Source organism: Osmerus eperlanus, chromosome 10, assembly GCF_963692335.1.
Source record: "Osmerus eperlanus chromosome 10, fOsmEpe2.1, whole genome shotgun sequence".
Taxonomy (NCBI): domain Eukaryota; kingdom Metazoa; phylum Chordata; class Actinopteri; order Osmeriformes; family Osmeridae; genus Osmerus; species Osmerus eperlanus.
The window spans coordinates 16,270,039-16,297,231 of NC_085027.1; the positions used below are offsets into that span (position 1 = coordinate 16,270,039).

The 27,193-nt window shown below is 42.9% G+C and overlaps 1 protein-coding gene across 1 annotated transcript; it reads right to left on the minus strand.

Annotated features, from left to right (window-relative positions):
* Nucleotides 1-3,099: 3,099 nt before the first annotated feature.
* On the minus strand, nucleotides 3,100-19,126 carry mtmr10 (myotubularin related protein 10). Its single transcript, XM_062471127.1, has 16 exons — nucleotides 18,571-19,126; nucleotides 18,423-18,483; nucleotides 13,699-13,835; nucleotides 13,048-13,120; nucleotides 11,685-11,827; nucleotides 9,184-9,277; nucleotides 8,460-8,607; nucleotides 7,906-7,993; nucleotides 7,575-7,663; nucleotides 7,047-7,177; nucleotides 6,795-6,864; nucleotides 6,395-6,465; nucleotides 6,133-6,305; nucleotides 5,828-5,998; nucleotides 5,521-5,703; nucleotides 3,100-5,349 (listed from the first exon to the last, which is right to left on the minus strand). Exons 1-16 carry the CDS (start codon nucleotides 18,625-18,627, stop codon nucleotides 4,738-4,740), a joined length of 2,301 nt encoding a protein of 766 aa, XP_062327111.1. The 5' UTR covers nucleotides 18,628-19,126; the 3' UTR covers nucleotides 3,100-4,737.
* Between the last annotated feature and the right edge of the window lie 8,067 nt (nucleotides 19,127-27,193).

Here is a 27,193-nt window from a genome sequence, read left to right on the forward strand (position 1 = left end):
GGTAGCGATCATTGTCAGTAACAACGCAAAATGCGATATATCCCTGTGTGGAGAAGCTGCCCCGGTAAATTCTACTACTGTACAGTACAGTAATAGACTACTGCTGTGTTCGTCTTGGTAGCGATTGCGTTGGTTGAATTCGATTTAACGTTCCGTTGTACGGTTTAGGCTGAAATTAATTATTTTCATGAACAGATTGACAAAGTTAAGGCTGTGGCAATGAAGTTCAAGTTAGTAGTCAGATAGTTTCACCTATTGAAAGACTTTTGATTTAAGTAAGGGGAGTGCCGAACATGTTCTGTCGCCGTTTGACTTCCTACAGCTGTGTAGATGTTTTTGTAGTGTGTCTCGGGTAGGCTACAGTTGCAGTGAGCAACACTGGTTTAAAACCACAGGTAATGATAATTTCACCAACAAATCGTTTACTTGTAACGTCATAATAAATACTACAACGAAAATGTATTTGTGAGAAATGTTTATTTTAACTATTGAAAACAGATGCATCATAGACCACTGTAGTGTGTGTTGCCCGGGCAACAGAGGCTAATGTCATGCTAATGCTTCAGTGAAATAGTAGACTACCGTTTCCGAAAGTAGATGTGGGCCTACTTCCTTAATAATATCAGCTAATATTGTACATTTCACAATTGGGTTTCACATCACAAAGTAAAATTAGTAAATAGTTATCACCCTGGCCTCTTTGCTTGTGGCGTTTCTGCAGCTGCCTTGCAGTAAAGCTATAGTTAGCCTAGCTATCCCCCAAGTTAACAGATGCGAAACGAATGTTCTGCTACAGGTAGTCACGCGTGTTTTCGTGACGTTAGTGACGTAGTGACGTTAGTAACGTCAGTGACTGTGGCTAGCAAATTAGCCACCGTTAGCTTCACTTTTCGCCAAAAAAACTTAACTTCAGCCTAAACCATGCAACGGAACGTAAATAAAAATACAAGCAACTCAATCGCTACCAAGACGAAACTTTTGACACCTAGGTTGTCTATGTAGGCCAAATATTGACAAAAGATTTAGGGGGGAAAAAATAAATAATAACTAGAAACGGCTGTTCCTGCGAAACAGCAGTGAGAATGCTGAAAACCTGAATGGGGATAGCTGACCATGCTAAAAAAGCTGAAAATAGTGAAAATTTTGTAGAAAGTTATAAGCTGAAGCTTCAAAGCAACCGAAAGGTATTTTTGAAAGGGACTGGAGCAGCATTCCAACAATGATTTGAAAGGATTTACCATTACTTTTAATGGGAGAATAATTTGCACAAAAACCTTAATATTTTAAAAAGTATAAAAGTGAGAAATGAGAAAATACCCGCAAGCTGAAATGAATTTCAAAAATGTGTGAGTCACACAAAAGAGGCAGTGTGGAAGCTGAACTGCATCATCTTAACAAAGCTAAGAGCTAAAATATCCTACAATGTGGGAGAAGCTGAAAGCTGAACTGTTAAACAGAAGAAGAAGTAGGCTAGCTAGTCGTAACAAGAATATTATCGTTTTAACAGATTAAATTATAGTTGGGATAGTATTAGCAGTAGCAGATGTAGCCTATGCGTTTACTCGGCTTTCTTAGTTGGATTCAATGTGTTGATGGAATGAAACATACAGCAGTAGGGCCGATGCAGGAAGACACGGCGACACTTTGTTGCAGAAGGATGATGGTGCAAGTTTTGTCCGTGGAGCATACAACGATTAATAAAAAAGAATCATGTAGACGCGTTTATTGAGTAATCGCATAACTAATTACACATGTAAACGGAGTAATCGTATTATTGGCATAAACCGACAATTGCTAGTAATCGTGTTTCTCATGGTCAAGTAAACGTACCAATCACCTGTGTGAGAGACTGAGTGGTGCGTGTCTGTCGTTACGGTGATGGTGCAGCTATGATTGCTAACGCGCTGAGGGCAGAGAATAACAGAAATGTAGCTAGAATCCACACCTCAAACAAGATAACCTAGACGCAAAACTGTACGTCCAATCCAAAATATAAGGATATTTTCCGAGACCCAAGACTCTGCCGAAACCAGAGATATTCTTTATATGTCTGTGCAGTCAGAAATACGACTCTACCTGCAGTTTCAAAAACGTGTTCCTTTTGCTTTCCTGGTGCTTGTTTGTTTGGTTGCCACGGTGATGGCGCAGCTGTGATAGCTAACGAGCTAGGCAGAGAGAAAACGAACATTTACCTAGCATCCACACCTCAAACAAGTTGACCTAGACGCAAAACTATACGTCCAATCCAAAATATAAGGATATTTTCCGAGACCCAAGACTCTGCCGAAACCAGAGATGTCCTTTATATGTCTGTGCGGTCAGAAATACGACTCTATCGGCAGTTTCAAAATCTTGTTCCTTCTTGCTTTCTCTGACTGATTTTACTCACCTCTCCATTGAAGTTAGTGAATGTGAGCTCTTTAGTAGTTACATTGGCTGAAAGAGGACAATTTTTCCTACATTTTAAGGTATAACTTGTTTCTGTAAGTTAAACTATATGAACGTTAGAGGAATTTGTTTGACAAATTAGTTGAATATCAGAAAAGAGCATCCAGTAGTGTGCCACTCTGCTTGCTGCTCATTCATAAAAATCAAGGAGCAAACATTTTAATGTATTTCATAAAAAAATTGGCTGAATATTTGAAAAAGCTGAATCATTTGGGAATAGCTGAATGTCTTGTGAACATTTTAAAGGTTGAATGGTGTCTCTAGCTGAAAGTATGCTGAAGTAGTTACGTTTGAAAGAGGAGGAAGCTTTTTAATGATTTGAAAGGATTTACCATTACTTTTAATGGGATAATAATTTGCACAAAAACCTTAATGTCTTAAAAAGTATAAAAGTGAGAAATACCAAAAGTCATAGCCAACATCTCCTGAAGGAGCTGAACGTTTTGATACAAAAATTGTAGGAATCCGTGAAAGTATGCAGAACTAGTTAAAGGCCAAAAAACGGCGGAAGAACTAAGAAGTTGAAAAACAATAGTGAGAATGCTGAACAGCATTCTCACAATAATAAATATATATGTGAGAGAACAAAGGTTGTGCTCTCGCCGAAGGCTTGATTAAAGACAGACAAAAAAAACGAGAGGCTTAACTGTGAAAATATGTTATTAATTTTATTAGAATTAATCAATATCAACATCTGGACTTACAGCTGGATCCAAGTTAAGACTGTGTTGGTGGTACAGCTTCTTGAGAGGAGACAGTCTTCATTATTCTTAAGACCCTCATGTGCACCACACAGGTTCTGTATCTCTAAACTTGATAGCCCTATCTAGAAAGAACACCTAGACCCTATCACAAAGGCACATTATATAGATCAAAGGCAGGTTTTAACCTTTCCAGTCATTCCATATTTAGTAAGACATAGATAAATGGACTATGGATTGTGTAAGCACACGCAGTCAAGTTTCTACTGAGCATACATCCACTCACTGGCATTGGCACACACCAATGACTCCAATATGAGCTCCAGTTTTGGTGAGACTCAGGGATTATTGCGCACACTGAGTCATACACTCCAGAACAAGCATCTAGAGAGAAAAAAAATTAAAAAAGGACCATACAGACTGAACACAGTGGATAAACCCTTACTCTAAAGGCACATATTATTTCCTATATCCCTGTTTGAAACATTTGCATAACCTAATAAATACATGTGCCATTTATCTGTATCACATTGTGCATAATTTGCAAACACAATTGTCATACTGTACAATAACCACATTGAGTGCATCATTGGTATGAATTAGTGGTCAAATTACCCAATACACATGCTTGTGTACAAATGCCGTGAAAACTAAATGAAAAGTAAAAAAAAAAAAAAGTACCATATTTTAATAGTAAAATAAGTCAACCAAAAAAATTCCACCAAAAAACTCATTTAAACTGTACAATGTTTGACAAAATAAAAGATCTATAACTAAAACAACCACCTTCACGCTACATATTCATAGAGAACCCCACAGTCTGGTGTCAAATGAACAGAGTGAAAGTGCAATGTAAGCACATTCTACACATCTAAAACACTCTACAGCACTCTTTTTGGCTACGGCCTAACCAATGATCAGCATCAGTTGAACTGTCCTTCAGTCCATAGTGCCCACCAAGTGGGTTTTCAGGTGGGGTGGACAGGTATCCAGCCTGTCCTGTTGTATCATCCACAGCTTAGATGCATCACTTACTGATGCCTTTCAATGCCAAAGAGCCATTACGAGGAAATCATTGAAACTGTTCAAACCATTTGTCACTAGTGGTGACAACACTATCCAGTTTCCTAGTGTGCAGTGTGATTTAGGACCCTTTGCCTTTTTTCAGTACCTTACCAGAAGGTCTCTCCTGATCTATAAAAACTAACCCATATCACCTGTTAAAACGAATAATATAAAAATGTGTCCATCACACCTTGTAAGAGCTCCCCTTTTTCTCCAGAGTGTGATCAATTTCCCTCAAAAATGTTAAACTTCCCAATGTTTACACAATGCACTCAATCCTAACATTGTTGATCAAATATGACCTTGCTACCAACAGAGAGCAACACCAGCAACACCTTAAAGATATGTGCGATTTCAGCAAAGATTCATAATCTTGTGCAAAAATGAAACAAACTATTATCACATTCAATGAAGTCAGCTTCAAACAACATCAGGCCTGCAGAGTGGGTTGAAATAAGATTCTCGCCACTTTATTTGAAACAAACAAACTGGGGTGAGGCGGTGATGCCTTTGCAGTGTGGCTTCACAGCGTCTCATTGGCCAGGGTCTCAGTGGACAGCCAGATCTTTGCTCCATTCAGGAACTTGCTGAGGGGAGTTCCCAGGATGCTGCGGCGACACAGGTTTCCCACGGGGGAGAAGGGGAAGGAGGAGCTGAGGTAATCTGGAGAAGAGGGAGCATCCACGGGCGACATGGCCTTAAAGTACATCTTGCTTTGGTTTGTCGGAGCCCCACTGGGGGTGGAGGCTGGAGTGCTGGCTGGCGTGGGCCCCTTGTATTGCCGGAGCTGGTTCTGCAGCATCTCGATCTCATCAGCCAGCTGGGAGAGCTTGTGGTAGGCTGTGACCGGGCCTCCTCTGGGGATGCGAGCCTCCGGGACCCAGCGGAGGAAGTAAAGCCTCCACAGGGCGAGGTGTGAGGGCAGGAGCAGGGGGATGAGTAGACCCTGCAGGTCAGCAGGCCGGGAGAACCAGTCCTTGAAGAAGCGCTCGGAGGGGCTTTCCACCACCTCCCTGACCTGGGAGAAGTCAGGCTTGAGCCGCAGCACCAGGGAGTTTCGCCGCGTCAGCGTGCTGTCCATCAGGCCGTTCTTTAGGGCCGAGGGCATTCCCCTCAGGGTCGAGCTGTAGTTCTTCTGTGGAGACACACAAAAAAAGGATCGCTAATGTTGATCTGATGAGTCATTTTCCATCTTCTGTACCCATAACAGTACTTGGCCTCGCAGCAGTTAATCCTCAGTATCGCTCCTCTATAAAACACTTACCTGTATGTCATTCACATAGAATCTGTTTCAGAGCAAACTAACCTTAGTGCGTTTGAAGGATTTCACCGCTCCGTTCTGCACGCAGGTGGCGCCCTTGCCAACGTACATGGGGTTGTTGAAGAGAGCCTGGTCTTTGAGGGAGAACTGCTGCGACCAGTCCCACACAGGAGGGAAGCCTAGAACTTTCTCCTCCCCCAGATGAATGCTCTTGCTCTTTGCAAAGTCCTGGGGTGGAGACGCATTTTCACTCACACATATCGCAATCCACACTTTACTGACTACAACCTACGCAATTGTTGGGCGGGCGTGCGTGCGTGTGTGTAAGCATGCATGAGTGTTTTTCTTTTACTATGCTGTGCTCTGCGCTCTGCTGGGGGCAGTTGAACAGGAAGGTGCTGAAGACGGGAATCCACATGCTATCACTCAGCACAGTCAGGTACATGTCAGTAAACTCGAAGGCTGCCGGGTACTGGTTCATTATCTGCCACACGCAGTCTAAGAAGAGCAGGAAGAGAGGACACTAAAAGGAAGAAGAGAGAGAGAGAGGAGGGAAGAATTTATTTTATTAACATCCTCCTTTGGAAAAAGTCCAAGAGGCCTATATCTTTAGAATCTTGACAGGTGTCTGTGGCAAGGCTGATGTTTTGGGCCTACTTCCTCCTTGTCGTTCCTCTTCAAGTGGTTGCACCTGTCGAGGAAGCGATGGCCCGCCATCACCCACTCCTTCTGCACCAGGCTCTGGAAGCCTGCCAGGCTCCGGAAGTGAGGGTCCAGCATCACCTGCACCAGGGAGGCCACCACACAGCTCAGGTCCCTGTCCTCCTCCTCTGTAGACAGACACAAGTCGTTCATAAACCACCATACATAACCAGACAAGCGCACGCACACTTTGACAGCGTTGAACGTGCTTTCTTACCTTGCAGAATGACTGACACACGCTTTCCCTCCAGCAGGTAGACCACCTCGGCCGAATGTTTCAGGAAGGCCCTGGTGTCAGGATTGAGAAAAGAGATTTCACTTTCCTTCCTACCAATATAAACCAATCTACATCTACACATGCGACACATGCTCTCATAACCACTGGCTTTTAATTAGTCATCTGAAATGGCTGAGGTAGTTCTGTCAGCAGCGTCTTCATCAGCAGGGTGTAACTAACAGAGCGTATACACATCAGATGGCAGGCCGAGGGCCAGCTGGCCAATTCCTCAGTGTACTTTTCAAAATTAAACTTTGTGCAGGACAGCAATGCTGTCAGGCCGCCAAACAACAGCAAGCCAAACCTGCTGTGCTGGTGGCACAGAAGTATTTGGACATACCTGACAAACTCCAGCCATCGCGAGCTCTCCATGGATGATAGCCACTTCTCCTCAGACTCCTCAAAAGGCTCTTTACACAAACAAACACGCGCAGTCAAAACCCATAAAAGCCTTTTTATATATACAAACATGCCTTTCACACAGAGCCATTGTTAGATTTATTTCACAGACTCTGCATCACAAATGCTGTAGACGGGTAGAATAGAGGAGTGTCGTTGATTGGCTCAAAGGACGAGGCAGGTGTGGGCTAACCTATGACGCAGATCTGTCTGACCCTGACGAAGGCAGCTTGGATGTCCTGGATAGTGGGCAGGCTCTTGTCCAGGTCGGACCTCAGGACGTCACTTCGCTGTGGGTGGCTCTTTGTTATGGCACTGTTTATCCTGCCACATACAGGGAAGAGAGGTGATCGTTTGTTTCCTTCTTTTTTTCCCTCCCCCCCGATGGAACGTTTATTTGCTTCTCTTTGGTGCTGGCCGACAATCTCTGCCTGGCTAGTATAGTTTGTCAGCACTGTTTATCAGTCACGCCAAAGGGAATAATAATAACACTGACATGTTAATCACTAACTGTCCAGTTGATTGAAGACACTTGATGAAATATATATATAACAAAAAATATACAAAATGGAGTCATGAATAACTCATCTCTGTCCTGATGCGTTTAAATAAATAGTAGCACTCAGAATAAAAGCAGCAGTAAAAGGTAATTGACTATGTTAGAAAAAGGGAAGTTTCTATGTAGAAGAGGAAGTGAGTATGTTCTCTAATGTGACTGTACCTCTGTTCTAGCTTCCTCTGCTGCAGTGGGTCACTGATGCTCGCCATGCGCACCAGGGCACTCCCATTGGGATGATTCCAGCACCACAACTAAGGGGAGACACACACGAACCCACACACACACACACACACAACAAAGTCAGTTCAGCTGTCCCTCACAAACCATCCCTCTAACACGCTAGCAAAAAATCCAGTATGCCCACCCTCATCTAAAAACACTTAACATCTCTCACCATGAATATTTGATAGATGAAGGGAATATATCACCGGTAAAAAGGCTTTTATGAACTTGTATCTGGGTTGAACACACAGCACTTTAATCTAGGACTCACAGGGATGCGCCGAGCGGTGAAGGAGCACAAGTACTGCTTCAGGTCCTGATCCGCCAGGGACGAGGGGACCACAAAGAACTCTGGAAGACTGAGGGAGAAACGCACATGACAGTCCTGTCATCTTTCTATGGTCTCAGCAAACCAAAACTGGGGCAAGTTGTCATATCAGATCCCATGCTTGCTAGCTACAGCAGATTCTGGGCAAAGGGCTACGTGAAAGGGTCAACTTCCTCCCCTGGTTTGATGGTTAACACATTGGCTCCTCAGGTAGAATAACCAGGCTCTGGACTTGGATTGGATCCAAACTGGACCGAAGCCAAAGCCTGACAAACACGACACAGCTGTGGCGTGTAAAACGTCAACGTGAGATATTATGCAAGAGGGCTACATAAAGTGCCTGCCTGTGGGAGGATTAAGTGGCTTTAATGAGCTATGTTAATCATAATCCACGTTTGCTAATAATCCATGATGTAATGCAGAGAATGAGCTCCAGCCCCCCCCCCTCCCCCTTTCCCCCTCCCCCACCTCCAGACCAAGAGGAAGTGAGTCCTAACCTAGGTGAGAGGACATAGCCCTCGTTGATGGAGCACACCCTCCACTCCGCCGCCCCGGTCCTCTTGATCTCTCGGTCCCAATTGGACGGCCGGTCAAACAGGGGGGTCTGGGAGCCTGCCCCAGGGTCAACACCATTCACCCGCTCCACTGAACACACACCAGACAGCATGTGAGCCCGATACACAGACAGCTGGCAGCCTTCTTTCAAGTCATCCAGTGCTACAGTTACAGCATTTACCATTCCGTCATACTCTTGATTCAGTCATACGTACAAGTGATGGGACTGCTTTAGTTTTGTTCATTCATTATGCAGTATCAATAAGTGCAATATCTCAGGTGCTATCGTACCGTTTTGTCTTATCATCTTAAAACCTTAGGCTATAGCAAATGACTGTACATATTCTATTTATATCGTGTACTCTGTAATACTGTAAGCATTTTAAATCAGTCTACCTTAAATTTACTAATTTATTTTCTATTTTCAACTGCTCTTTGGTATGAGTGAATGCTCCATTAGGACTGCTACTCAATTTCGTTGTATTGTGTGAAATTAAAATAACAGTAAAGGAATTCTATTCATTCACAAGTGTGTTTCCCCTAAGGTACCTTAAATTGTGAGGATGTGCTGTGTGAATGGTATTGATACAGTAGCAACAACAATTTGGGGTCGGGAAGGGGGCGTGTGTGGGTTTAGGGCAAAGTGAACCATCAGAATCTGGCTACCTGAGGATCCGTAGTATCTCTTCCCAACGTACTCGAACCCAAACAGCAGCTGGGTATCAGCAGGGTGGGAGTAGTGAGCGATGGCCAGACACACCTGAAACAACAGGGTGGAGCACACAAACCACGTTTGAATACAGGACGAACACAAACAGCTCAAGACAAACATTGTTTACATACACATTACACGGGCGGAGAGGGTCATGGAACTAGAACCCCTGAGGTCTCAGTTGTGACAGACTGTCATTCATTCATTGTCAGATAGATGTACTGTCCCAGAAGCACAGAGATGCAACTTTGTAACATCGACAGTCAACCTTGACATTCCTACTGAAGATAGAAAGGAGACTAATGTAATCACATGCTACGGTTCAATTTTGTGACAAACTAAAATAACATGAATTTATGTTTTGCTATTGAAAAAACGAAAAACATTTAGTACAAATATTCAATTGTTAGGAACTGAATAACTCTAGGCTTAAGCATAGCAGGTTCTGAGTGAAAGCCAGAAAGCAAGTTCTCTTGCAACACGGCAGGGTTGTATCTGGTGTGTGGAGCTTTCACCCTGTGGCAGCAATACAGAACATCACAATTCTGTCCATTCAGTGGTGGAACCGCACATAACACAGAGAGGACGCAACAAGCTGTGATGTGCCTGGGTGTGTGTTCAGTGTGTCGGCCCCTGTGTGTGTGTGCATTTAAAAGGGACCGTATCTCCAAACGCTGTAATTTCCTTTAGCGTAGTAAGCTATTTTAGATTGGACCTATTCCATATGTCACAAGACAAACAAGGAAGGAGCCCTGGTTTAGCTCCACACAGTAATTACACTGTGTCCCCATATAGAGACAGAGGTAGTGAGGGAGGGCAGTTCAATCCTACTCTTTACTATTACACCTCTTTACAGGAGAAACACCCTTGCTGGGCTTAGAACTGCCCTGTGCAACCGAAAACACCCAAAAGTCACTAAAGGACTTACAAACGGCACTTCTAACTGCCTGAACAAACTTCAAACCACCGCAGCTGTAGCTGGTGTTGTGGGTTCGTCTACAGAGATCCCACCGTCAAGGTTGATAGGTCGACGTGGGAGAGTGGCAGGGTAATGTTGATGGGTTACGTCTTAGCTCAATATCTTGCAGGTGTGTGTTGAGTCCGCCCCCCCCCTCCCCCCCCCCCCCTCTGACAGAAATTGCTCCCATGTGGCCTGCACGCTGCACTCTGGCTGGGGATCTGAGACCAGCCTGTGTACATAGGAGCCAGCTGTCAGCGAGATCTGCAGCATCTGTCCTGTCCCGGCCAGGCTGAGGACGCAGGGCTGCTGGGGTGGAGGGTTCCTGGAGGGCAGGCAGGTCCTCCTCCACACACACACACACCACGCATTAGAATTCCCCAGCCGTCCCACAGCCCTCTGGCCCCCCTTAACTATTATGGTTGGCTAGTGTTATAAATGGCAACTAAAACCCCAAAAAACAGTACATACATTCATTCACATACTGGGGGGCATCATTTGAACTGCACCGTGTAAACTTCCCTCAGTAATGACATATCTGTGACAAATATAGACAGATGAGTCACAGTCACAATGCTGGAATGTTCCATTTCACACCAATTAACTATGCAAAAAGACTCACATTCCTTGGGCGACTATTTCGATAGGATCATCCCGCTCGATCAATCTAGCAGAGGATGACAGTCACTGATGGAAGATCAACTCACACACACACACACACACACACACACACACACACACACACACACACACACACACACACACACACACACACACACACACACACACACACACACACACACACACACACACACACACACACACACACACACACACACACACACACACACACACACACACACACACACACACACACACAGACTGACTGACTGACTGACTGACTGACTGAGTTAATTCCAGCCTTCTATTAGGCCCCGGGCCAGACAGATGGAAAGGGTGGATGAAAGGGCTGCAGTCGGGGCTTGAAGGCTCTAATCCCCCTAACATAGCTCAGCCGGGTGGGGAACAGACAAGTGATGGAAGAGAGGGAATGAGAGGAAGAAATGCGCCTGTTGGGCAGGAGAGTTGAGAGGAGAACAGCCGAGAATAGAAACGTAGATGACAAGTGGGTTGGGCTAGGGGAGGATATGACGCCGCATGGCATTGACGTTCATTCTAAATTAGGGCTTCATCTCAAAACCAGTATGTTGGCTCTCCTATTCCTGTAATAGGTGAGACATTAAAACATCTCAAAATAAAACAGTGTATGACTTTTGGGAACAACTCTACTGACAGAGGAGAAATTCCACAGTACGCAGGAATCCTCTTTCGAAACTAATCCTGTACTGTAGTGATCTAGAGTTAAGGGATTATCATCCTGGCTCGATGGCTATAGTTGAGCCTTGTGTGGGTTAAGTGTCAACAACATTGCCTGGGTTCAGTGTTTGGACACTAAGCGGCCTGTATTTGTTTTTAGAAATATTCCAGATCCCATACCTTCTTGGCACTCTCTGGCCCAGCTTCGTCAAATCGGAACCGGATGATGCGGAAGTCCTTGCAGTACAGTATGAGCTCTGAGGGGTTAAACTTCAGCTTCTGATTGGACCCCAGGACCTTCTGCTTGCCCTTGGCATCATTCACTGTGGGAACAGACAGCAAGGAGACCAGGGGATGGTCAGGGAGAGACAGCAGCACCAATACAGTCCAATATCATATTAACATTTCTATGTTCATACGTTTCTCACATTTCCCAGCGGCAATGAAGGGGTTCAATATGGGGATGGTAGATCAATCCGCTTGAGACAGACATAGCAACACTGCTACTGAAATAACCGCATACATTCCCTATCATGAAACTGCTCCTCAGAAAAAGGAAAAAAAATGGATAAAAAGAAGTTGATGTTCAAAATGTTTTCCTTTAGCTTACAAATAAAAATACTCCCATGTCTAAATATGGATTCTCCATGTCTGAGTTATGGCCCCATCTAGTAGACGGTATTGAGGTGGACAGTACAGTAACAGACACGCAGAACCTGCAGTGACCTCTGGAGGTTTTCGCTACGTCAGGCCTCTCATAAAGGACCTTTGTTGAGGGCGGGCGTCCCAGCACAAACAGAAGAAAACACGGCCGCCTGCCCTATCAGCTCCTATCAACACAACGGCGCTGAGCTCGCCAGTCGTGTCAGCACAGAGAGGGAGGCTAAGAGCTGCACAAACAATGCTAATCCTGGCCAGGCTATCCGGGCCACAGGCCCCCGGCTGGGCAGTGACCTCATCTCTGCAGATACACCAGATCAGCCAGGAACAGCACAGCCTGGCTACGGTCGAGGAGGTGTAGGCTAATCTAATGGAATAACAGATAATCAAATCAAACACAAACGACACAGAGAGAGGTCAGACAGAAGGCATCCGATTCGGATGTGTTTTCTCAGCCAGTGGAGAGACTTACAGAGTACAATGTGACAGATTATTGTACACTTCTGTCCTATAGCTATTTCAAAACAACAATGTAGGAATGAACTTGAGAAATAAATCCTTCAGATTCTATACTTAGGTCAAGATTTACATTTAGTCATTTAGCAGACGCTCTTATCCAGAGCGACTTACAGTAAGTACAGGGACATTCCCCCCGAAGCAAGTAGGGTGAAGTGCCTTGCCCAAGGACACAACGTCATTTGGCACGGCTGGGAATCGAACTGGCAACCTTCAGATTACTAGCCCGACTCCCTCACCGCTCAGCCATCTGACTCCCAGAAGATTCCAAGTAAAGTAAGGCTGCCCGTGTCATAGACTCTGTTGGAGAAAGTACTTTTGTGTGTGCGACCAGCTCCACTGTAAACAAGGCAGGAGCATGTCTTACCTGTTACTACTTGCTCGACACACGCCAAGGGAACATCATGGTCTCCAAGGAGCCGGTTGACAACCTGGAACCTCTAAGAAGAGAACAACACATTGAAGGTTCTTCAGAGCTCAGGGGTGGAACATCCAGAAAAATGATGAAAGTGAGGGGACCTGCATTCTGTTTGGGATTGTTGGGATCTTAAGGTGGATTTAGGGGAAATTCACCTTTTCAATGTTCAGTGCAATCTAGCCTAATCATTAACAATGCCTATAGTTAAGGAGACAACCCTGTCAGCTGACGTTTGTAGATGATTGACAACATTTATGCTGATTGGGGCACAATAAATCCTAGCCTTACCTGACAAGAAAATATAAATTGCACCAAAGATTTAAGGTACAGAGTTGTGTGAACCATCTTTCACAAAGAACACTGAAAAACACATTTTCTTTTGTTGTTTTGGACTCTTTCTTTGATATTTCCCAATAGGTGACCAATAGGCCATAATCACATCCTACCACGAATGTGATACACTTAAACCACAACTTAGGCTCTCTACATTTAGTCATTTTAGCAGACACTCTTATCCAGAGTGACTTACAAGTAAACCACCTATAAACTGTTCTGTGGTATTTATATTTGTATTGTGTTGGTTTTAAAAGTATACAGTACCTGCTTTGGAAGAGCATCATGGGTGACAAAGGAGACCTTGAAGTTAGTGCAAATCAACTTCCCCCACAGATCATCGTGGCTGCTGTCTGCGCCGATGCACTTCCTGACAAAGTTCACCTCATTCACCACAATTTCCCCTAGCAAACAGAAAAAGGAACAAACATACGTATGCACGCAGCTCTTGATTCAAACCATCAAAACCATTTCAAAGAAATGAGCACAAGAAGCAGAACTCGGTTTTGACAACAACATTTTTTGTTTTTTTTATTCCAGTTCCTTTTTGGAATCCCATAAAAAGAATCTGACAGTCATATCAATCTCATCATTATTAACATATCGTTCCCTGCACTAACCAACATCCACTCAACCCAACAGTTCCCAACATCACAACATCCAAATCAAAAAAGAAGCCAATTGTCAACTTAAGACCAAAACTAACTGGAAGGTGAAGAGAGCCGACCGAGTCATGTCCTAACATGGGCCTATGTCGTCGTTGTCGGTTAGATCAAATCTCTCTGTAGACAATGAAGGCATCTTTTCACTATAGAAAGTGATCTGTACGATCCTTCACCCAGGCCGACGGACAGGCTTATGATCCCCACATTCCACCCCCCAGTTCAGAGCACATAACATAAACACCTGAACGAGGAGCTTGGTACCATCATGATAGAGCAGGTCGACAATGCAGCCCTCTCTCCAAGTCTGATGCCATACCTAACCCTGACCCAGCCCCTGTATGGCTCTAGCTAGGAACACCTCAGTAAACGTAAACACTCTCAGGCCACAGCCCTGCCGTCTTCCTGAGCTGAAGAGGGTTCCCTCCTCGTACAGGACATCCCTCTCCTCGCAAACACTGCTTCAATCACATCCTTGTCCTAGATAGGCCGTTGCCCACGGCGCTGAGCTCAGAAGAATTTCTCCATAAACTCAAGAGCATGAGTCACACTCACATGGCTGTTTGTTAAAACTCCAGGATCCCTCGCTCTCTTACTTTGTTTCTACTCTCTCTCTCTCTGAGCCAGTCAGTGGGAGTTCACAGGGCCCAGCCCCTGCACTATTACGGGCTTGCCAGGGAAACCCCATAAGCCAGTCTCGGAATAGAGATCAGATGGGCTGCTATCCTCCTGGGAAAATCATCTGCTATTAGGAGCAATGACCTGTTGTGCAGAGCAGGCCCACAGAGAAGACAAACTTTTAACTTAGCACAGGATCAAACACACGAGGACTTATACTGTGAGAAAGTATATAGGCCTCGTTAGTCTTGAGTTGCTTGAACTTTACCCTATTGAAGTTTTATGTAAAGATCAAAGAAAGACATACCCAAACTGGACTGTACCTCTCTAGTATAAACATGTTTTTATTGTATTGATGTTCCCTATTTCTGTGTGAATAGAGCAGTAAGTAACCTTGCTATGAATATGGAAACATGGAAACCTAAAACAGAGCACTAAAGGAGAGCCCTTTAACATCAACAGCATTTAAATTTGCTCTCGACTACTCTCTCTTAACCACGACGGTCTCCCTCAAGACAAGAAAACAGAACCTCGAGTGATGGATCCAAAGTGACAGTGTTTAAAGTGACAGTGTTTACAAGCATGCCTGCCTCATTACTGAAGGAGTACATCCAAGCAGCGGTTCCCTCAGGTCCCCAGGCCCCTGGGGAATCTGAGTAGCTGGAGCTACTCTGCAGAGGGTTACTGCAGGCCAGGGTGCAGCCACAGAGAACCAGCCCAGAGCTGCACAATCCCACTGACAGTTTCAAGGTGAGTCAGTGAGAGTTTAACCCCTTCAGCTAAACCATGGCTGATTTTATTCACACAGTCATTTGGCATTACTGTTGTCGTGTCTCTACAACAGTACTTTGTCTGAATTTTGTTTGGTTTACGAGACACACGACACATGTTCCTTGATCAAAAGGCATTTCACAAATTAGCAAGAATGCAGCAATAAATGTATATTGCCTCGGTCCTTTTGAAGATTTAGGGCGGGGGTCATAGGGTGGAGTCTTCTGCCAGACTACTGCTGAGAAAGGTTTGTGTGAGAGAGACTCAGTTCTCCACTAAGTTTAAGACAGTGATAACAGACAACATTCAGTTTCCCACAGCATAGTATTTAACATATCTGACTGATAATAAGTGGGGTTGCCACAAGAGAAAAATAATAGTGACCTATAATTGCTTAACCGGTCACAGAGCATGTGTATGATAAAAATGTCCTCAAGCTGCCTATCCTACATGTAGGCCTCAAGGGCTCCTTCCAGCACTTTCCATCCACAACCTTTAGGTGAGCTTAGTCCAACTATCACCTGACTAACCACAGCCTGGTCTTGCTTTCTGTCAAACTTTCAAACGGGGCGCACCTGTGTTAGTGCAGGGAGTCAGTTTGGACAGCTGGGGGAAACTGCAGACCCAGGCTCTGAAAAGATCACTGGTGTCTTTATACAGAAATTGCCCGATTAACATTCCCCCCTTCCTCTGTAACTTACCACAGGAAAGCTGTTCCAAGTGTAGCACAACAATGTTTGGCCAATTAAGATGACTGAAACAGGCCTACTGATTGGAACAAAGACTAGACTGATGACAGTGGTGATATGCGGGCCGGAAAGGTGCCGTTTAACAGTACAGAGAATGGTTCAGGCCCTACAGATCGGTCTCACGAAAACATCACTCTGCCAGGGTTCTTTTTTCCCCACAGCCTCGTGAGGTCTCCCCTGACATCCTGCCACTGAGGAAACAACAGTGGAAAATATAGTACTGTACCTGCTGGGATCATAACGGCTGCTTTCAGCTCAGCTGAATCAGAGTAATTAAAGGTGGCAGGGTTGGAGACTAAACACAGTCAGTGGTCATAATGTCACCTAGGTGGCCAGCCAGACATTGTTCTACAGTAGACGGTATGCTGGATGAGGAGGAACTGGCTCAGAGAGGGCGGAGGCAAACTAAGGCCATCTCATTAGAAGTGGGCCGAGACCCTGAGCCAGAACAGAAAGAGAGACTGGGGGGGAGGGATCGTAGGGAGGTACACAGAAGCAGTGACAGAGATGGAGGGTAGAGCCGGACAGGGAAATGGCGAGTAGAGGAAAGGAGAGAGAAAGAACGATGGAGAGGAGGAGGACAGCTGAGCTGATTTGTTCAGATGAGTCAGTCCCACTATTGCCCTCTGTCCGGTCAGTGCTTGAATGGACGATTCAATCACAGAGCATTGAATGAGATGCCTCATGGACCATTCAAGTCACGTACCACCACTCTGGGGTAGCTGGGAGAGAGCCCCAGCACAAAGCCAAAGTCTCTCCATTCAGGTCCCCATACATCACACATCCCCATGGCACAGGCTAAAGCACACAGATAATGGTGACTGTGTAATCTAACTTGAGATGCCAAACTGACTTCAACAACTAAGCCACGCCTAGTTTCCAATAGTATTCAACAACTTTGAGCATCTCTCAGTAATATTATGGAATACTATGGTTTCAAATGTGAACAATTGTTAACATCCTAACATACAAAAAGGTATTACGAAATGTGTATATTCCCATTACCATCACAGCAGAGAAAGTGTATCAGAAAAGGAAGCTTAAATTTCTCATGGCCAAAATCATCCCAGGCATGTCTGTTTTGGAATAAGGGAAGATTCCTCCTCTAGTGTTTAGTTGTGCAGACCAGCAGTTTGTGCGATAGACTTATGCGTTCTGCAGAGAAGGGAGACTGGCGTTGATCACGGTTTGGAATGGAACGGAGAAAACAGGACAACGGCGGATATCGCTATTAAAGTTTTTTGAACGACGTAGTTAAGGCAGCAGGCATGTGTTGCTTAGGCGGGCGCCTTAACTGAAAATTGCTGCGGGAAACCCTGCACAGAGTACCCTCATCAACAGCCATGGTCCTATTTTACCGTCCAAGCTTCTGTCAATTGTATAGTCATAGTTACTGCTTTGCATTACTTCTTAGCAGTACATTTCTTATTGTGGAACGTGCAAACCCTGCATGTTGTATTTGAGATCCTGATGTAGAACTGTGTTGTAAAATGTTGATACTGTTGAGATGTAGTTGTTGTTAGGACTATGCACTTCTGATCCCTGATCTTCTGCTGTAGGCCTACAGTCGATCTGCACTGTTTTTATGTTGCATTGGATACAAATGGAAACATTCGTAAAATGTGTTTATGTGTTACTGTCTTTAACCTGTTGTTCAGGTAAAAAACGTGAGCCAGTAGGCTATGAACATGAATTAGCTGGTAGGATGGAACATGAATTAGCTGGGAGGATCCTGGCCCCTCCCTAAATGTTTTTCTTTCGTTTTATAAGCGACTGTTAACCTTGAGTTTAAATTTCCTTCTGGACACCAATTTTCTGAAGTAAACAGCATGGAATACAAAAATGTCATGCATGTGGTCTCACATCAGCTACATGTGGCACTGCCAAAAGAGAGGCTGTGAAGTCTTTAAAATGTAGCTCATCCACTGTCAGTTAAATGGACAGTTAGCAATGTGGCCGATCGGAAGCTATGCACTTCAAACTTGACCACATCTAAAGTAACAATAACCCACAAGCCTGCAGGAACTATCTCTATTGACTGATGCTCAGGGAACATGCAAATCACCTATATAGTTAGGAAGTCTATTTATATAGCCAGTATCAAACTTAAGTTAGGATACGTAAATGCCTGTCTACAATGCCATGATGTCCTGGACCTGTACTATAAGTTTGGCTTAATTTTTCAGCTCACCTGGAAGTAACTTGGCCTCCAACTTCTTGATCGGTGGCTGAATATTTTTCTTCACATCAGTCTGCAACGCAGGAAATTTATGTTAAAAGTTTTATACGAGTTACATCCAGATAAACGTATAGGTATACATCTCAATAAATGCACTTACCTGTAAAGGAGGAAGATATGATTTAAATGTTGGTTTCTGGGGCTTCACAGAAAACATGATTGACTATTAAACGAATATCGTGCCAAACGGCAACCAAAGACTGGCTGCTACTCCGCTCATCTAAAGAAGAATGCCAAAGGTGTGCTTATAACCTGGCTAACAAGTCAGCTCCAGAAAAAAACAGGGCCTGAAGAAAGAATTTCCCATTTGGACCGAGTAGAGATGTCTCGCCGGCGAATGTCAACTATCGAAGAAACGATTCTTGCCTTCAGTCTGTAAGCTGCGGCAGACGAGCAAGCTGTAGCTGCGAAAACTGAAATACTACAGCACGACTAGCTAGCTTAGTGACTTGGATTTTTTGCGTAGTTAGCTAGCTAACGTGTCACTGACTAGCTTGCTTTCCATCAGTTTAACTTACCTAGACTGTTAGTACAGACGTGAAATGTAACGAAAGCGTTACTCAACTTTAAATGCAGCCTACAGTTCTAATACATTTCCACTCTCAAGTTTCACAGCTCCAGCAGTGCAGACGTACCAGTCATGTTTACGCAGTTGCAGACACATAAGTAGCACTAAGCCATAGCTAGGGAGGAGTTTAGAGCGGTTCTGTAAAACAGACCTGGGACCAGTAGGACCGTTTTCATGTCAGCTAAATAAAATGAATACAAATCGACCCATCAACAGTTATCGACCCATACAGAGTGAAATAATAACAAATACAACATATCCCAGACTAAAAAAATAAATTGAAAAAAACATTCGAATAAACACGGGAGCCATTCTGTTAAAAGCTTGTAGGTACTACTGTCAAATTACTATTGTTCATATTAGACATTCTCTGATAATACATGCAAGTAACTTCATCGGAACTTTTTAACTAGGGCCTACTTGAAATACTGATCACTGGTAGGCTACTATCCAGTGAACACTTTTACCTTTTTTAAATTATAATAAAAGCACAGTGAGTCCGGCTATAGCCAGTCTGTAAAAGAGTAGGCCATACACAGAGTAGTAAAAACGATACTATTAAGTAGTTGCATGGAAGTAGCAGTAACTAAAATACAAACTGTTCAAAGACTGCTCTGTAGCACCATCCAGGGAGCACTCGGAGTATTGTGAAATTAGTCCTACCAAACAAAAGCTTGATTTAATAATCTAATGGTCAGTTTTTTCATTATGGGGTAGTTTATCGTCTCCTTGGAAATGGGATCTATCATTTCAGGCAGATTTGCAAATTAATGTAGGCTATTAATGCACACAAAGTACGTATCAAACTCAAATCAGCTTGGGGCCAGTATTGGTATTGCTCCTATGGTTGCAATATAACCAAGATCCATCGGGGACTTTGCTTCAAGCTGCGGAGCTTGAAGCTTGAAGGAGGGTTGGGGTTTGGGAAGGAACCAGGGCGATGTTAAAGATCCTGTAAAGGGGACCTGGAAACGAGTTTTAAGCTCGCCACACCACAGAATAATGTGTTATAACTACCCATCCAAATTCGAATTAAAAAATAACACCGACAAGTATGTTAAATTAGGCTTTGAAATCGTGAAAAAATCAGCAGTCTCCTCTGCTTGAGACTGGGGGGGCGTGTCGCCTGAAGGAGCTGAAGCTCCGCCCCTCGCTGCCTAGTGCCTCCGACCCAGATAATGGACGCTATGTCAAGCCGAACAAAACCGTATAGAATTAGAATTTATTTGTTCAATGAGTGAAACATACAGATGCATATAAATGAAATGTTCCCCTGAGCTGTAACAGTAAAAATGGACACCAGAGACAGCAGACAGTGAGCTCTCCAACTAGGCTACTTCTAACACATTAGCTACCATTTCACCAAAATACCATCATTCTACACCAAGTAGCCTAATATCAATTTAGCGGTTTGCACTAACTCATAGCAGAGATACCTCTGGAAAAGTTATCTAGTATAATTATAACAAGCACATAGAACTGAGTGATGAACTGCTGGCGGCGATGGATGGTCCAGGGGTCTCATTTATAAAACTGTGCGTAGGATTCTTACTAAAAGTGTACGTACGCCCAAAAGCCTAAAATGGCGTATACGCACACAAAAATTCAGATTTATAAAACCGTGCGTACGCACACCTGTACGCAATGTTCCCTTTATAAATCACAGATTACCCACAAGTGTGTACGTGAATCAGCATTGTTCCCCGCCCTGAACACGCCCATTTTTAACCATAAATAGTCAATGCAAAGCACCTCATGAATGCTAATCTAGTATCTCATCATGACCCTGGCATGCGATTGTTCTTTACGGTGAATCATAGCGCATGACAACTTCTCAGACACTGTTAGCCTAATGGTGGAGCCCGAAAACTCCGAAAATGTGGTGGCCGGTAGATCACCAATTACAAAAACTGTGCGAGTGGCGTCAATTGTGCCAGTGATACCGCGAGTCGAGATACAATTTGAAAACAAAAGCGTTTTGTTATGAACAGTAATCTATTAAAGTCTGGACTGATGACGTGGAGTGTAGCGATTGCACGGGAGCTTAACGACTGTATTTCCAGTTTTTGACATATGATGATATATGCACAGTATTAAATAAATATAGGCCTATTTAGTTATACACTGTATTCTGCAGTTATTTAAAGGTAGGATATGTGATGTTATCTGCATTCCATGCAGTCGGGCATTTCCCCCTCCTGCACTCCGGTAGTGGACAATATGATGGTGAGACAGCGCTGAATTTTGATTTAAAATTTGAGTTGATTGTACAAGGTGTTTATGGAACAATTATCACTCAGTACAAGCGCAAATAACACTGCTGGATTTAATCTTCATGATAATGATGAAATCGAGTGAAAAAAACGTGTGTGAGGAAAACAAAATATATAAATATTACTAGTAATGTTCTTCCCACATTCACTTTCTGCAGTCTGACTACGGTCATCTGCGTCGCCAACAACTGTTTCCAAAATGTGCGTAGGCCTACGGGAGGGTCAGAGTTTGCGTGGAGGACCGCACATTCTCCCGTCAAGTTTGTTTTTTATAAATCACAACCTTTGCGTGGCGTACGCACATTTTCAGCCCCGTTTTGTGCGTACGCAAGCTTTATAAATGAGACCCCAGGTGCGACCGGAGGATGAACGGCCGGAGGGGCGATGCTCAGTACGGCTCCGCGCTGCAAGAGAAGCCGTGTGTTGGTGAACCCCGTCTGTCTCTGGTCCATGTTAAAACTGTCCGCCGTGAAATGGTCAGTGCAGAGGCGGCTGTTGGAGTTTATCCGAAGCTTTACATGAGCGTGGCTATTCACAACATCTATCCACCTATTTTTCCTTTCATTATCAATAGGGAACTTAATTGGCGTTGCAGCGCAGCTGGAGTTCTTGCATCCAGCGAAGATGCAGTTGCGGGTGGTGGGAGACATCCTGAAGCTAGCTAGCTAGATGATGTAGGCTACAATAATACAGGAGGAGCCATTGAGTGATCTGACGGGCGAAATGACGTAGATAGGGCATTTTTTGGCTCCGCCCATTAAAACCTGATCTGAAAACGGAAGAGAAACTGTTCTTCGGTTTAACTCCACATTTCAGTGTGACAAAGTTTTAGCGCTTTGCACATGCTTTCAGGAACTCATTTCACACGTATATAATGTACTTAGAAGCAAAACATGGAATTTACTTTACAGGATCTTTAATTCCGGGAGTTTCACCTTTTTTGTATGATTATCTCCTTCATAGTCTCAGTGACTGTGATATTAGATATCACCTTCCCCTTCCTATACACCTGCAAGACACACTTATACTGTCGACTGCAAGCAGGTATTTTTGAATGTAAAATCATGAAAATCTGACACCATCAAGGGTCTGACTCATTCTCTCGAGGTAGTTTGGAAATGGCCCAACAGGTGTAACTACTACTAAGAAGAGGGGAAAAGCATTTCGTTTTTCGTTTTTATTACATGTTATTACATAGTGTATTTGATGCTCATAAGGTGTGCTTTGCCTTCGGCAAGGGCACAACCTTTGTTCTCTCACATATATATTATTATTGGGTGTGCTTTGCCTTCGGCAAGGGCACAACCTTTGTTCTCTCACATATATATTATTATTGGGTGTGCTTTGCCTTCGGCAAGGGCACAACCTTTGTTCTCTCACATATATATTTATTTATTTATTGTTTATTTTCGCCCCCCTATAGGGTTGCCAACTTTCTCAACCCCAAATGAGGGACACTTTCTTCCAGGTGCAACAGCTGAAAAATAATAACAGAAATCGCAAGCTTTCATTAGCCATACCATGATAAACCTACTCAATCAGTGTAATTTTGGCAAACCACTAATAGCTACTGAAGGATTTAAAGTCTTTGTGTCTATTCCAATATGTAATGATGGTATCCAATGACACAAATCTGTGTTCTAGAAAGAGTGGTCTGGAGTCGCAGAGGTCCGATAATATCAGCTTTAATGCAGCAGTTGGAAATCAACAAGTACAGAGCTCTGGAGTTGTCTAAGTTTCCCTACCCGCAACAGAGTTTGGGCTGGTTCACAAAGTCCAACTGGCTATCTGTCCCTCCCCAGCATATATTTATACAGTGCAATTGAAACACAAGTATCAAAAAAGGGTTGAGCTTGTTCTCTCGTGCATCAGGGAGTTGTTCTTGCCTACGCGTCCCACCTGCTCGGGTGCCGTCTCCACCCGGTTTCAAGGTTGTTTCTGAAAATGATAAGAGATAGAGACACAAAGAACAGCCTGCTTCCCACACTCAGTGTGAGACCCAATGTTTAAGCCTGGGCACACTTCTAAGTTCATAACTTTAATAAGCACAATGCATAACTTTAATAAGCACAATATATTCTTTACTACTCGCTTGGATGTATTGTTCAAAGTAATAGTCAAGGCAATTATTACAAGTTTCTCCTTTTGACACACAATAACGCTCACCTCACCATTGGCCAGTTCACACACACTGTCACCAACAAGCAACAACCGTGTCCCATAGCAACGTTTGCGTGAGTTTTGGCGCGTTTACAGTAGCCTATTATTGGCGGTGAGGCTGTGATTGGAATACGGGACTGGAGCTGTCCCTGACGGGACAAATCAAAATCACCCATAATTCGGGATGTCCCGGACAATTCCGGACGGTTGGCAACCCTACCCCTAGGGATCAGTCAATATTTGGAGTACATAGACAACGGCGGTGTCAAAAGGTTCGTCTTGGTCTCGATTGCGTTGGTTGTATTTTTATTTACGTTCCATTGGATGGTTTAAGTAGAAATTGCGTTTTTGTGGTGAAAAGTGAAGCTAACGGTGGCTAATTTGCTAGCCACAGTCACTGACGTTACTAACGTCACGAAAACACGCGTGACTACCTGTAGCAGAACATTCGTTTCGCATCTGTTAACTTGGGGGATAGCTAGGCTAACTATAGCTTTACTGCAAGGCAGCTGCAGAAACGCCACAAGCAAAGAGGCCAGGGTGATAACTATTTACTCATTTTACTTTGTGATGTGACACACAATTGTGATGTGTAATGTACAATATAAGCTGATATTATTAAGGAAGTACATCTACTTTCGGAAACAGTAGTCTACTATTTTCACTGAAGTATTAGCATCATGACATATAGCCTCTGTTGCCCGGGGAACACATACTACAGTGGTCTATGATGCATCTGTTTTCAATCGTTAAAATAAACATTCCTCACAAATACATTTTCGTTGTAGGATTTATTATGACATTAGATTACAAGTAAACGATTTGTGGGTGAAATTATCATTACCTGTGGTTTCAAACCAGTGTAGCTCACTGCAACGCTGTAGCCTACGCGAGACACTACAAAAACATCTACACAACTGTTTAGGAGGAAGTCAAACGGCGACAGAACATGTTCGGCACTCCCCTTACTTAAATTAAAAGTCTATCTAACTACTAACCTGAACTTCATTGCCACAGCCTAAACTTTGTCAATCTGTTCATGAAAATAATTAATTTCAGCCTAAACCGTACAACGGAACGTTAAATCGAATTCAACGCAATCGCTACCAAGACGAACACAGCAGTAGTCTAGTACTGTACTGTAGTAGAATTTACCGGGGCAGCTTCTCCACAGAGGGCTATATCGCATTTTGCGTTGTTACTGACAATGATCGCTACCAGTGAGGTTTTATGAATGAGCGATTTTCCACTAAATAAATGTCAAGCTTATTTACGTTTTTGGGGGCATATTTTCAGTTAGCAGATGGTACTGTTTGAATCGCGATTCCATCTTCTACTGCCGGTAACGTCGTAGAATAATCTTCAAAGGGGGTTCTTTATTAATGAATGAATGCAATATGAGTAGGCTAAATGCCTGAAAATATCACGAGAAGGGAAAACTTAAAAGGACGTTTAAATCATAGAGATTAGGTCAATTTTTACACCGGTCTGCCAAATATATTCGTTTTGATTCAGCTATGAGGCACCGTGGTAAAGTTGGTTGGAAGTTCGATATTCAACAGACATTCGGACGCCCGTATGTTTCCGTATGTTTAGGGACCATCAACAAATTACACATTTAAAATTTCAAAAGTCAATAGCTTTTCAACAACATGAACTAGAAACATAAAATTATGTTTAACTTTTCAAAATGTATGCATACACATTGCACAGCCTTTATTTTGTTTATTTTCATATCAGGATTTAACAAAATGTTTTAATTCAAAATAAATCTTCTAACTTCAATAGCTTTTTGGTCATGTGACCTATCATCCTCAAATCTATTTCAGAGTGTTCATTGACTATGCATACATGTTGCACAGCCTTTAGTTTTTTCATTTTCACCTCACACTATTTTCAGTGAATTTCTGAAAGTTTGAAACTTCAAAAGCTTTTTGGTCATGTGACCTATCATCCTCAAATCTACTTCAGAGTGTTCATTGACTATGCATACATGTTGCACAGCCCTTAGTTTTTTCATTTTCACCTCACACTATTTTCAGTGAATTGTTTAGTATTTCAAACTTCAATAGCTTTTTGGTCATGTGACCTATCATCCTCAAATCTATTTCAGAGTGTTCATTGACTATGTATACATGTTGCACAGCCTTTAGTTTTTTCATTTTCACCTCACACTATTTTCAGTGAATTGTTTAGTATTTCAAACTTCAATAGCTTTTTGGTCATGTGACCTATCATCCTCAAATCTATTTCAGAGTGTTCATTGACTATGCATACATGTTGCACAGCCTTTAGTTTTTTCATTTTCACCTCACACTATTTTCAGTGAATTTCTGAAAGTTTGAAACTTCAATAGCTTTTTGGTCATGTGACCTATCATCCTCAAATCTACTTCAGAGTGTTCATTGACTATGCATACATGTTGCACAGCCCTTAGTTTTTTCATTTTCACCTCACACTATTTTCAGTGAATTGGGATGATAGGTCACATGACCAAAAAGCTATTGAAGTTTGAAATACTAAACAATTCACTGAAAATAGTGTGAGGTGAAAATGAAAAAACTAAGGGCTGTGCAACATGTATGCATAGTCAATGAACACTCTGAAGTAGATTTGAGGATGATAGGTCACATGACCAAAAAGCTATTGAAGTTTCAAACTTTCAGAAATTCACTGAAAATAGTGTGAGGTGAAAATGAAAAAACTAAAGGCTGTGCAACATGTATGCATAGTCAATGAACACTCTGAAATAGATTTGAGGATGATAGGTCACATGACCAAAAAGCTATTGAAGTTTGAAATACTAAACAATTCACTGAAAATAGTGTGAGGTGAAAATGAAAAAACTAAAGGCTGTGCAACATGTATACATAGTCAATGGACACTCTGAAATAGATTTGAGGATGATAGGTCACATGACCAAAAAGCTATTGAAGTTTCAAACTTTCAGAAATTCACTGAAAATAGTGTGAGGTGAAAATGAAAAAACTAAGGGCTGTGCAACATGTATGCATAGTCAATGAACACTCTGAAGTAGATTTGAGGATGATAGGTCACATGACCAAAAAGCTATTGAAGTTTCAAACTTTCAGAAATTCACTGAAAATAGTGTGAGGTGAAAATGAAAAAACTAAAGGCTGTGCAACATGTATGCATAGTCAATGAACACTCTGAAATAGATTTGAGGATGATAGGTCACATGACCAAAAAGCTATTGAAGTTAGAAGATTTTTTTTGAATTAAAACATTTTGTTAAATCCTGATATGAAAATAAACAAAATAAAGGCTGTGCAATGTGTATGCATACATTTTGAAAAGTTAAACATAATTTTATGTTTATAGTTCATGTTGTTGAAAAGCTATTGACTTTTGAAATTTTAAATGTGTAATTTGTTGATGGTCCCTAAAAATACGGAAACATACGGGCGACCGAATGTCTGTTGAATATCGAACTTCCAACCAACTTTACCACGGTCTATGAGGCTGCCTCTTGCAGGGGAAATGAGAAGACATCATATTTCATTCTACACTTCACTCGTATTTTGAGTTGTAAATGATCAGCAAAAAAAGATGCTTTAAATCTATGTAATCTTTATAAATAATAAGTAGGCCCTATGCATTTTTATATAAAATACAGAAATATCAGTTGTAAAAATGTCATTAAAAAACGGACCCCTGTGCAACCGACGCAAGCAAGCACACCCTACAATTTCCCCAGAAAT

Bases quoted from the DNA above. Each gene is read 5' to 3' on its own strand.
- mtmr10 (XM_062471127.1), bottom strand. From the start codon at position 18,627: ATGTTTTCTGTGAAGCCCCAGAAACCAACATTTAAATCATATCTTCCT. The intron at 13,121-13,698 runs GTACTGTATACT...TTCTCTTCTTAG, and splicing joins ATGATGCTCTTCCAAAGCAG to AGGTTCCAGGTTGTCAACCG. The intron at 5,350-5,520 runs GTTAGTTTGCTC...GTGTCTCCACAG, and splicing joins AATCCTTCAAACGCACTAAG to AAGAACTACAGCTCGACCCT.